The 12,687-nt window shown below is 39.9% G+C and overlaps 1 protein-coding gene across 1 annotated transcript in view; it reads left to right on the top strand.

The window, feature by feature from the left end:
- The window catches only part of mgat5 (alpha-1,6-mannosylglycoprotein 6-beta-N-acetylglucosaminyltransferase), a 113,419-nt gene that overhangs the window by 75,128 nt on the left and 25,604 nt on the right, over positions 1 to 12,687 (top strand). The window contains exon 12 of the mRNA XM_038717845.1: positions 4,683 to 4,816. Within this exon, the coding sequence (XP_038573773.1) occupies positions 4,683 to 4,816 (134 nt within the window). The remainder of the gene's footprint in view (positions 1 to 4,682; positions 4,817 to 12,687) is intronic.

The raw sequence follows: 12,687 nt of genomic DNA, 5'->3' as shown, positions 1-12,687 counted from the left end.
AACACACACAGTGCCAGACAGAACATCCGACCTGTGTCTGTTCAGTGATCCTAGCGGGGGGGCACCTCTCACTGCGTTCCTACCCTGTTTAATTTGAAACCTTTTCACATGCTTGCTTTGATTAATTGCAGTGGCATAATGGAAGTGTTTCAGAAAGCTCCAACACCATGTCCAGAAGTGCTGTAGAGACGCATAATAAGACCACTTTATTCTGGTCCATCTGTGTGTTCTTTATGTATTCACTAAGCGTGGGCAGCGACCTATGCTAAAATGTGGTTGTTACATTATGGAAAGCCTAACATAGAGACCGTTGCATACTTTCCAAAAATACAGTTTCCATGCAGGTTTCTCTTATGCTAATAATGATTAAATTAATAAGCAAATTAATCACATTGGTGCTACGCATGGTATCTGTCATGTACAGTGGTGGGTATTAGTTGGTGCATAGAATTGGGCCAAGTTCATTTCTTCAAGGAAATGTGTCCAACAAAGCTCCGCAGTATTGAAGGACTAGATGGTATAATTTTTGACTTTATTTTATCCCTATTTTTATTCTATTTTACTTATTTTATATTATCTTAAATGTGTATTTTAGTCTTTTAAATTTTTTCTTGCTTTTATCTTGTATTGTTTTTGTATTATTGTCTTTTGGGTATTATTGTCTTTACACTTGTTAAAGCACTTTGTAACTGCTCTACAAATAAAAATTATTATTATTATAATAAACATACAATATCGTTCATTAGATCTTCTGCAGATGGTAACGTTTATATTCTAATTACTAAAGAGACAGAAATAACTTTGAGATTAAATGCACTTAATTTTCACTGTGATGTCGACAGCACTGTAGGACTGCCTGCTAGATCTGATGCTTCAGTTTTACCCCTACTTCAGACATCTTTTAGAGACGTCTGCTCATCAGTTAAAATCTCAAAGGTGCTTGTGTGAAAGCGCTTCGTGTGTAGTTTATTTATTTTCACCCTTCAGGCCCATTCAGATAAGTTTGTAGAACCACAAAGTCTTTGATGTCGAGTTTTCAAAGTGCTGGATATTTTGGTGCTGATGATGCATCTTTGCAGTTTTGAAATCTTTTTATTTTCTGTCTGGCCAGCAGAACAGAAGTTAGTTTCTTGTAAAGTGTTTAGACGCACAACCCTTAGTTTGTGTCTTGGGATTACTTTTGCCTGGTGCATTTACTTTTGCAGGTACCATTGTGTAATGATGCAATATAGACTGCTGCTACCGCTGATTCAGTGAGACCTTACTGCTCCTTTAAAAGGCACAAAGGAAAGCCCATATACAGTCCCTCTCAGCCTATCGAAGAGGATATTCTTCCCTTAAAAGTATTACAGACATTTCTTCAGGCTGTTCCTCCACTCAGCTCGACCAGGTTGTACCAATATTGACTCCCAATCAATCCAAGTGAATCCAGGATTCTTTACAAAGCAAACTAGCCCCCCCCCCCCACCCACCTACACTTGCAAGTTTGTCAAGAGCGACAAAGCATCTGCTTCTCAGGCGACGCTGTCCTCCAGGGCTGTTTGTTAGCTAATAGCGAATGTATGGCAAGTTGAGTGACATTTTGAGTGGCGGCTCTAGTGGGAGAGGAGGCATCTGTTGCCAAGTGCATCACTAGGGCCGAACACTAATTAACAGCCTGTCCTGTTTACACAGTTAGTTTGGTACATGAGTGTTAGGGCTGCCTCCTCCAAGTGTCTAGGACCCTCTCTGCCTCTTTGCAGTCAGAAATGCATCTTAGTTAGTAGTAAGCACAGTTGTTAAAAAATGCTCTGAAAAGTGGTTTGAATTGAATTATTAACTATTACAAACTGGGCAATTATGGCTGAAAATATTATCCTTAAAAGTGTCAATATAATGTTTTCACTCCCATCATTTTGCAATCATCCTACCCTCTCATGTTTCTATTCTATACAAACACACAATTGGCTGACTAAAGGAGATTAGAGGGCCATGCCAGAGCTTTAGTGTTGTGGTTCCATAAAGTTTGGGGACTCGCAAGAGACAGATTGACAAATTATCGAAGCAGCAGAGGCATCTTGACTTTTACCCCATTTTATGGATTAATGTCCAAAGTCCTACATTTCCCATAATGCATCTCAGTAGCATCTTTTCATTAGACTCACACAGCCGTGTAAATACCCATGTCTTTTAAACTCCACACCCCCTTTTTTGTATTTTAGGCTGTTTTAAAATTTAAGTCTAAAGCCGAAGTAGTAAATAGATATTTTTTCACTAAACTTGACAAAGAGCCACAGAAGATATTCTACAAATGTTTTCAAGGCTGAGTAGTAATAACCATTACTAGTAAACTGTCAAGTGTAGTGCCCCTTTAACGTTTTTCCTTTTCTAATTTTAGTGGATTTTTCGGGAGTGACATCCAGGTTATTGAGCTATTTATATTGTTAAATCAGCCGGCATTAGATAGACACTACAGGTAATTCGTTTGTAGCATTTGTCTCCTGCCCACACACGGACACTTCACACAGATCTGGTGATATCTTCATAACAGCTACTCCCACATTCCTGTGCCTCCCACACGCCCATAACACAAAGTGAGCTAACCGTCCTCAATGAGTTAAAGGTTCCTCTGTGCATTGTAATGCTGGGAAGTGCGCAAAAGGATCACGATGTGAACAGAGGAGATAAGGCATTGGAATTACAACCCCGAGACATTTAATCTCATGCATCACATGTGAAGAAGAGCTTTCACCGTGATGGTGAAACACACTTCTTGTCTGGCTCTCTGCCCAGAGAAAATAATGCAAACTATATCACCATACTTCAGTTAACTTCAGCATCCAAAACACATTCCACTGGTGTGATGGGAACTTGAATGAATACTTGTAATATTTATTATTGTTATTGTGACATGAATTATAAGTAAAAGGTGTTCACCTTTTCAAATCATTTGTGGAAAGTAAGACTTGTCATTTTTCTCATGTTTCAGTAATTGCTGGGCTCATTTACACCGCGTTAACACATTTTCTGCTCCCTGTTATTTTATTTTTTATCTATGCCTAAAGATATTTCGCCGGAGGCAATATGTGAACTGCGTGGAGAGATCCAGTGAACAAACTGGCGTTTTGTCGAGTGGGAGAAAAAGTCACATAAAGCCAACACCCTGATTTAAAAACATGTCAACCTTACTTGTGAAACTACAGTAGCACTTTGACAGTGAGTCATTGTTTCTTCTCATATGTTCCACAGTTAAATCATGATACAGCAGCTGTATACCTGCCATCATGTGTTTAAACATCTTGATTCATTCACCCTTTTAAGGTGTGATTAGTCCAGAGGATATTTGCTGTAGATGCATCTGACTTGTTTAAATGCTGGCAGCTACCTGAACGGTTGGTGTTTAGATTCTTGGCTGAAATGTTCTCAATAAATCCTCCTTTTATTTACTACACTGGAGTGAAATCCATCTCCCCTCACTCACTGACCTTAATTTGCCTCTTTAGTAATAGCGTTGTGGCGTTGAGCTCTGACCACAGCAGCTCCCCCGGGACTCTAACACAAACCACAACTGTGCACCTAAACACCTCCCTCGCAGAATGAATGCTTCATTCACTATAAGTGGTGTTTTAGGTCTGCGTTAAAATCTGCTTGTGCTATTCCTGTTTTTAGTTCAAATTAGATTATAAAGCATATTCATTTTTTGACTGAATCTTTTCTGTCCACACTCCAAACCCTTGTCTTCACATTCGTTCTACAAGGCAGATGGCGGTGAGGTAAAGTGCTGCCAACTTCACGGCTCCACACTTGACCTGCTCATCCTGTGGTTCCCATAGTAACTGGTCATCACCGGGCAATAAGCAGCAGAGGGAACAAAAACCCAGAGAGCGTGTTGAGTTGTGTTGCGCAAGTGTTCCCGTCTCTCTCTGGAATTGTGATCCGTGCTAAACACTGAGGTTGAACTGGGCTTATTTATTTTAAGTTAATTGTGTGCACTAAAAAGCAGACACTTGTGGAAGATTTATTTGAGGCATTTTTGTTTTTGCTTCAGTGATGCAAAAATTGAGCCTGAAGTAATTTGTCATTTTGTTCCCATATAATATCACTTTGTCTTTCTTCCTGTTTGTTTGTTTTTGTTTCCTTCCTTCCTTCCTTCATTCTTTCCTTTTTGTTTTTGCTAAAACACATTTAAACCAACTTTAAATGCATCATATTGATGGTGAAATTAGGCCTTTGAGAGCTTGTAACTCAGTCTTCTTAATCCCTTCGCTCCAGGGTAAAGTTTTGGGTAAGGTAAAAAACGATGATGCAGACGCTCACATTTGGCTTTCTGATTGGGTCTTATCAGTCATGCAAAGCAAATGCACAAATCTACTGACAGTGTTTTTAATTTTGGTATTTTTATTAAAATATTTTGTACTGTGCAAATCAGCACTAAAATACACTGGATCGCGATCGATCTTCTAAATCATGTGCATGCTACTTGTCTGAGCAGAAACAGGAGAGAGAGAGAGAGAGAGAGAGAGAGAGAGAGAGAGAGAGATGGCTCATATGCGTTGTACAGCGGCAGAAATCGTAATGAAAAGGACAAAGTTGTGAACATTTGTCATAAATTTAGGACCGTGGGAGGGCAATGAAATCTGGGAGTCTAACCATTCATTTGAGTTTTCTGTATCTATTAAGATATTTTTATTTTTTGGCTGCAGCTCACACCCCAGACAACAGTTTCCTGGGCTTCGTCGTGGAGCAGCACCTCAACGCCAGCGACATCAAGCACATCGATGACATCAAGAGACAGAACCAGTCTCTAGTCTACGGCAAGGTTGACAACTTCTGGAAGGTACTATAATCTTTTACACACACGCACGATACATTTACACATTTTTACTCAATGAAACATGTACATCTCACACTTGGTTTTCTCATTAGACAGTAGCGTATTTTATTATTATACTAGTCTAGATATTGTTGTTGTTTCTAGTCAGCGACAGACGGAAGTAACCTTGCTACATAGGATAAAGACTTCTGAAAGTTCAACACATACAGTAGATGCACAGAAAGAACTGTACACACATGCCTGCAGGCTGATTCACACAGACACCCTTTTCAAACACGTACGTCCTGACATCCAAAAATGTACACACAGATACATTCATATGTATTCCTTCTGAAGATGAAAGTGACAGAATAGGCATGCCAAATAACACCAGCGACACCAAGGATAACCTATTTTCAGACCTCTGAGGGCTCTGCAGTGGAACTCTTTGAACAACCTTGGGTAAAACTTTCACAGGAAACTTAATAACAGTCTGGTTTAGAAGCTCAAATTCAGCTTATCCCCCTCTCCACAGAGCTTTTAATATATTCAAATGCATGCTCACACTGCGGCACGGAGACCAAGGGATTACTGTATCCTAGACAAAAACGACTTAGAGACTTGGAGAGATTTGCACATTGTTTGGCATGCCATGGATGGCTGGATTATTGCCCGCGCCTTGATGAGCTTTCAGGAGACACCATGTATGTTTCAGACTGGGTCGCTCCAGATCCAACCGACTCTTTAGAGGTCTGACAGAGCAACTCAGTGGAATGATAATAGAAGCTACAAGAGATTATTGTCTTCATGTAACATGCCTGTAGTGTAGATGCCTTCTCACATCAGGAGGCTGTGTGACGAAGATGTGTAGAATTGAATAAAAAGCCAAACCCAAGAGACTAATGCCAATACTGTAGCATCAGCCAGTCATGGTTTGTTCAACTTTGCTTTATCCAACTTCATCAACTTGACTTTACATATATGTATGTTCATACAGCTGACTGGCAAGTGAGGATATTTCATGCATTCTTTGCCTAGGATAGGTTATGCAGTTGCATTGTTTTGTCCTAACTATTAGCTAGTTCAACCATTTCTCTGTTATATTTAGCTTACTATTTGAACTCTTTATTAATCATATTACCTGACTATTTCAACCATTTATGCATAACTTTTACTCTAACCTAAGTTTTTAGACTTCTTTGCTAGCTAGCAGTTACAATATGTTATTTCTTTTTAATCAAAAGGTAGTTTCTGTGTTTTTAGCCCATGTAGCCCCTGCCAACTGCCGGAGTACCCATTGTGGTACAAGCACCCTTAATCACTGGCCTAGGTCTAGTTTAGGACTCATCCAATTTCCTCCTCTGCTGTCTCCTTTTTGATAGTTCTTCAGATTAAGTGGAAATGTAAACTGGTATGTAGAGTTTTTTTTTTTCCACTCACCACTGAGGAGTCTTTTTGGAGCAGATGGGGGTTAAGTGTCTGGATCCAGGACACTTTAACATTATGTTTCAAGGGTTGGATGAGTGTTTATTTGTTCACTCATATTCCTATTTTTCCTGCTGGAAAGGTTCACACAGGTGAACCATATCAGCCTGCCCCTGTTCAGCTCTGCTGCACCCAACCGACATGTTGTACTTTGAAACTTAACTTTAACTAAGCCAACATCGAAAAGGGAAATGTCCTTAAAATGAGTCTTAAAAAATGACACCAGTAGTTTTGTGTAGTTTTTTTGTACTGAGAGAATACTGTGAGCAAAATCCAACCAGTCACCACTGAACGAGCACAAGGAAGTGTTGTTTGGAAAATACAAGTCAAAATGATGAGCAAAATTTGTTGACAAAGCAAAGTCCACGTTTATATCTAAATCTAATCTAAAACTTATTCATTAACAACACTTCTACAGTTTGAATTTCAAAGCACAATTGCAGGGCTTTAAATCCCAAGGTGATATAAGATTTTAATCTAGAGGTAGCTTGCATGCTTGTGGGGTTTGTGCCTTCTAGCACTGAGCCAGAGCCATTCAGTCTAGCTTTAAAAGGGCGGACGGGGGAGACCATCATCTCACAGCAAGGGGCATTAGTTCCCAATCAGACTCCCAAGCGTGTTCATTACCTCGTGCTTTTAATTAAAAGGCCATTTTGGAGCAGACTGATAACGAGCTGACTGGCATACTCCATTTCCCTCCCTCTTCCTTTTAAATTGCGCTGTCTTTCGATCTCTTTCTCTACACTGAAGACATTTCTTTTTAAATGGTATATTTAAATAAAAGCTCTCTCCAACTTAACCTTGAGGAAGGTTGGGGTTAGGGTTAGTTTTTTATCGTGTAGGAACTGAATTTTGTTTCTTTTTCAGCCTTGATAACATTGTCAGAGTTCAGTGTTTTTTGTCACTTATCAAATCCTCCTCGTTTTCCAATTTTTAAAAAAATTTTTTTTGCCACCATTACTGTACCTGCACTCGGTGTCCAGTCTTCTTCCCCTAAATTGTTGTTTATCCAGGGATCAAATGATTTCCCGATTTGGGGAGGGGGGATATTATATTATTATTATTATTATTATATACCTAACCTGTCAATACAAATACGATATACACCGCTACTGCCCCCACCCCCCTACTGGCCCCCGCCACTCTTACAATAAGAGCTGCACAGTCCTGGAAGCGGGTGTGACACGAGACCGTGGACTCCTGTGTCGCGGTTTCAGTCTTGGTTTCAGAACCATTGCATCCCTAATAGATATAGATAAAATATGAAAAATAATGGACAACAGACACCAGAGATACTATATCAGTGAACTGAACAGGAAATGGTCCCACCCTGCCAGCTTCCTGAAAAGAACCGTCTTGGTAACTTCCCCCTAACAGCCCAGTTATAAATAAGTGCTAAGCTTTTAATAGGACAACATTTCAGAACAGTTAATTACTTCACACCTTTTTAACCGGAGACAAAATTCCATGATGAAGGTCTAGTACCAAAACCTTGTAATATATGTAATATTATTTGCAGGTTAGACAGTGTGCAGGAGTTTTCTTTGCAATAGAACAACATTTGCAATTCCACATGTGGGCCTTTTAACTGTCTGCTGTACAGGCTTCATAAAACAAATAAAAATATACATTTTACTAGATTAAACAAGCTGAAAAACATCATGTTCATTGTGGAAACCAGAAGTAGTATTTCCATGTCAGTCTTATCCCATCTTTTTGCCTTACTGAGCTATATAAAAGAAATAGTGTGGAGGAACTTTGGATATTGAAACAAGATGCATTAAAGGGCCTTAGCCGACGTTGTTACAGAAATGTTCTCCAGCCAAATGCTGTCTCCTTCCTGCTGATTAATTTGCAGGGGTTAATGTGGGTTAGGCAAGTAATAGTCTGCACGTAGAATACAGCCTATTGAAAGGGCCTCTCTTTGCCTGATCAGTATGCAAAGGTCCTCAGGTCACACTCATCCCACAGGTGTACAAAGTGAACCGGTGTGTGAAGCAGACTGAGTAATCACCCAGGCACAGACACACTCTCTCATCACACACATTTTTCAGGACTTGTTCCAACTGGAAATGGGAAAACAAGTACAGATGCTTTGTAGCATACATGAGTTTCTCATTCTCTCATCTTTTTAGGGGCTTTGTACAAAAAGGATTCTCCGTTTGGTAAATAGTTGTATGCGCCTACACAGGTAGATTCTACTACAACTAAGCTAGGGATTGAACCTCAAACCTCATAGAGTTTGTGGCTCATAAACCTTCTGTTCATTGGATTTGTTTTTCTGAAATAAAAATCGGAAAACTGATAATTTTGTAAGTAAAATAAACCTTTAGGTTATTTTTTATAATATAAGCATTTTAGCATTGCTAGTCTAAAGCAAACTTCTCCATCACAGCAAAATGCAAATATCCTGAAAAACAGATGGATAAAACCTGGTGTGTGTTTACATCAGTGAAAATTATGAGAAGACAACTCCGAAATGTGTGTATGTGCAAGATGTATGTATGTGTAGTATGTTAGGTCTGGCAGCTAAATTTCGTAGGAGAGGACGTCTGGTGTCCAACATTAGCGTCAGCAGTGCTAGCAACAGTGTGCAGATTTTGGGGTAGCACAGGGGAGAGTTTGATTTGGTTGGAGGTGAACTTCGGGACTAACCCCTGTCACTTTACTCAGCAGTTATCAAACACAACTCTGCCACTTGACTTGGATCTTGAGTAGCTGCAGCAGCTTGAGCTGCGTTCACAGTTCAGGTTAACCTGACTCCTAAACTCAGCAGCAGGATTTAGAGTCGTCTGCACTCGGGTGGGTGGGTGGGTGTGTGTGGTGATAGCGGTGACAGTCAATCCTGTGATTAAAGCTAGGATCATTTTGTAGTGAATCAATTTCTAGTGACATTCCTCATTTTGCTGTGGATGGTCTGTCTAGTCAGGAAGGCCAGAGCTCATCCAAGGAGGATCAGGGTTGCATATGAAATAGACCAGAGAGATCCTGGAGATTAAAGAGCCAGGATGGCAACTCATTTTTTTTTTGCTATTGAAGAGGAAGTGTTGATGGTGAGACCCGAAATAAAATGACCAGACCACCTCTGAGGGAGCCGTTTCCATAGCAACCCAGTTGGAGGAGTAGAAAGGCAGAGCGAAGAGTGACTGCCTCCCTTTTCTCACTCTCTGTCTCTCCTTCCATACATATACAGACTATACAAACCAGCAATTGTGTCACTGTGTGCACATGGTTGGTCCATGTTAAAGGTCCAGTGTGTAATATTTAGGACGATCTATTGACAGAAATGCAACAAAATATTACATAACTATGTTTTCAGTGGTGTATAAAGACCTTACATAATGAACCGTTATGTTTTTATATCTTTTAATGAGCCATTTCTATCCACATACACCGCGGGTCCTCTTACATGGAAGTGTACAGTAGCCCAACACGGACAAATGTCAAGAGCTGACAGAGCGTGTCGGCCACCGTAGCTGCTTCTGCGCGCTTGAAAAGGGAGGGGTGAGAGGTGCATTCATGTGGTGTCGGAATAATCAGAATCTTTTTTTTCCTCCTCAAATCTTTATTTAAAAAAAATGGAATATGAAGAAGTATACAGAACTTTGATTTGTGCAAAATCACATTGCATATACATATTTTGCAAACATGTCATTTGTAATATGTTTATAATGGTTAGTTTGCTGTCCATGTAGAGCGAACTAGATGTCTGCGTGTTGTTTATCCATCCATCCATCGTCAACCGCTTATCCTGCGTACAGGGTCGCGGAGGGCTGGAGCCAATCCCAGCTTACAGTGGGCAAAAGGCGGGGTACACCCTGGACGGGTTACCAGCTGCATTACCATTTCAAGTAAAGTCAGTCGCCATAATTCTAATTTCTAAATGGTTGAGATTTAATAAAAGAAACCAATAAGGCCTCAACAGCTTTTACCTGGACTCACCGCATCAGTGTACCACATCTATATCATATCGGTTAGTGTCCCTGTTTTTCAGTGTTGGTGTGAAAGAAAGTAATTGATGAGGCAGAAGGGAAGATGGGAAAAGGTGAGAATGAGTAGGATGTACAGAGAGGGAAAGCTGCAGGCCCCTGGCAACAGATCAGAGGACATGATGAAGAAAGACAAATCACACTGAGCTGATGGACACACACACACACACTCTGTGCTGGCATATGCAGAGCAGGAAGGGTAACATCCCACACTCTCACCCTTGAAAGCCCATAAACAGACAACAATGTGTTTCATCCACCTTTCATGGTGGTTAACTAAGTTGAGTTGAACATTAAACCTTCTTGGCTTTCACTGTCGTTGTCTGATCTCATGAAGCAGTCCCAGGCCGTTAAACTGATGCAGGTGCCTGAATTTGACGTTTAATGAAAGAAATACAGGTTAGAGTGGGAAATATTATTGCTGTTATTAAATAGACGCCTTCTGTGACAGATATTTTATTGAATTAGGTGAAAGGCATTTTCAGAAGGGGCTGTTCGTTACAGCTTTACTTTGTAACTCCAAGCTGCAGGGTTAAATATTGTTTTACATATGTCTGTAGTATGGTACAACTAAAAAGGCTACATTTTCCTAAGAAAATTTATTTTCGCCTATTGCTGAAAATTTTCCCTTGAAATAGTTATTATAGAAATAGCTGAATTACTGAAAGAAGATAAAGTTGCAGTTGAAGTACAATTACCAAAAGAAGGTGAAATGGCAGCTAAAATGCAAAGGCTGAATCAAGTTAAAGTGTCAACTTAAGTGTAAGTGCTGAAGGGAAGTTTAAATGTCACGTGTGTAGGTGATAAATTGAACTGTAAATGTACGTCACAGAATGAAATTAGCCATTTTAAGTATATAAACAGAAAGAAGGTGCCCCTTGAAGTGTTACTGAAAGCAGTTGCAGTAAACTGTGTATGAACAGTGTGGGACTTGGAGGAGCTGACCAAGGTTTTGCTTTTCAAAGGTGAAGATCTGAGCCTTGAAAGAGTTTAAAGTGTTAGCTGAAGTGTGAGCGCTTAAGGCAGATAAACTCTGTTAAAGAATAAGAGATAAAAGCAGTGAAACTGCCAGTTGATGTGTGTAAGTGCTGAAAGAAGAATACAGGATGACAGCTGAAGAGTAATATATGAAAGCAGTAGGGCTGACCCTGAGTAGTCGAAGATTCAATGCTTCGATGGGCGGAGCCATGAAAGCAGTAGGGCTGACCCTGAGTAGTCGAAGATTCGAGCCAGATTCAACTGTCAATCTCACAGTTAAAGATTTGCTGCAAAACGAGGATCATGCCATTTTGGCGATTTGGAGGTGCTCAATGTCTATTTTTACGTAGAACTACCAGTTTTCTCCCAATAAGTTAATATACTGCCTATTACAATATACATTTCAATATATAATGCTGTAAATAAGAAAATGAGAACAGGAAAAAAAGCTTTTAATAAATGTTTTTAAAGTGCGTGATTAAATCCAGAATTGTAAGCCTAACCCTCAAGATAGCAGGCATCAGTGCATGTGTATTGGCACAAGTGAAACTTGCTCTAGAGACGGAGCCTTAACTTCACCGTTGTTGTGCAGAGTTGTCCGCACTTCGCGGGACGTTCGGATAATTTATCACTATTGATGAACCACACAAAGAATATTACATCGTTTGTAACTAGTACTTGAAATAGACCTGCAAGGAACCACGACATGCATGCAGTTGTTGGCCACATGGCATGCACGCAAAACTCTGCACATGACCGGTAAATGGCAGGTGAGCAGAGAGAAAAGGGTCAACAATAAGACTCGGTTTAGCTGGAAATGTACAGTGTAAGTTCTCGTGGAAATTATATTCCTGGTGAGGGGCTGAGCAAATAATTGTGTTACAACAAACCGTTGTCTTTGAAGAATTTATTTAACAAAAGAGAATAAACAGAGAAGTACTACAACACAAATCAGCTGGAACAGCGGTTCTGTCTCCTAAGACAGTCACTAACGTCTGGCCCTGAGCAAAGGGATGCATCATCATTTACACAGTCTAGGTTTCTATGTTTTGGGGAACAGAGATTCTCTCTCGGCCTTGAATGAACATTCCAGGAGAGGAGAGGAACAACAAGAGAGGGAAACACCAAACCAATCTCACAGCTCTGACCTAAACCCTAGTAAATGTGGACAGACGAACATCATAAGTATAGGAGAGGAAAGTTTAAGGATAAAACACAATACATAATAATAATAATAATAATAGTAGTAAAAGAACATACATAAAAGATTAAATAATAATATATAAGAGGACACAATTTTCTGTCATAACAATCCTCCCTCTGGCCATATATATGGACATCCAAATACAGAAAATTGACAATAGAAAATTAGCCGTAGCCAATTTTGCAGAACACAGACATTAAGTTATGAATAAGCAGGGGATCAAACATGTTTATATTCGT

Source organism: Micropterus salmoides, unplaced genomic scaffold, assembly GCF_014851395.1.
Source record: "Micropterus salmoides isolate LMB-PRFRI ecotype aquatic unplaced genomic scaffold, ASM1485139v1 Ms_hic_scaffold_1, whole genome shotgun sequence".
In the NCBI taxonomy this organism is placed as follows: domain Eukaryota; kingdom Metazoa; phylum Chordata; class Actinopteri; order Centrarchiformes; family Centrarchidae; genus Micropterus; species Micropterus salmoides.
The sequence above is the reverse complement of the archived record's forward strand: the minus strand, read 5'-3'. Positions and strand labels throughout refer to the sequence as shown.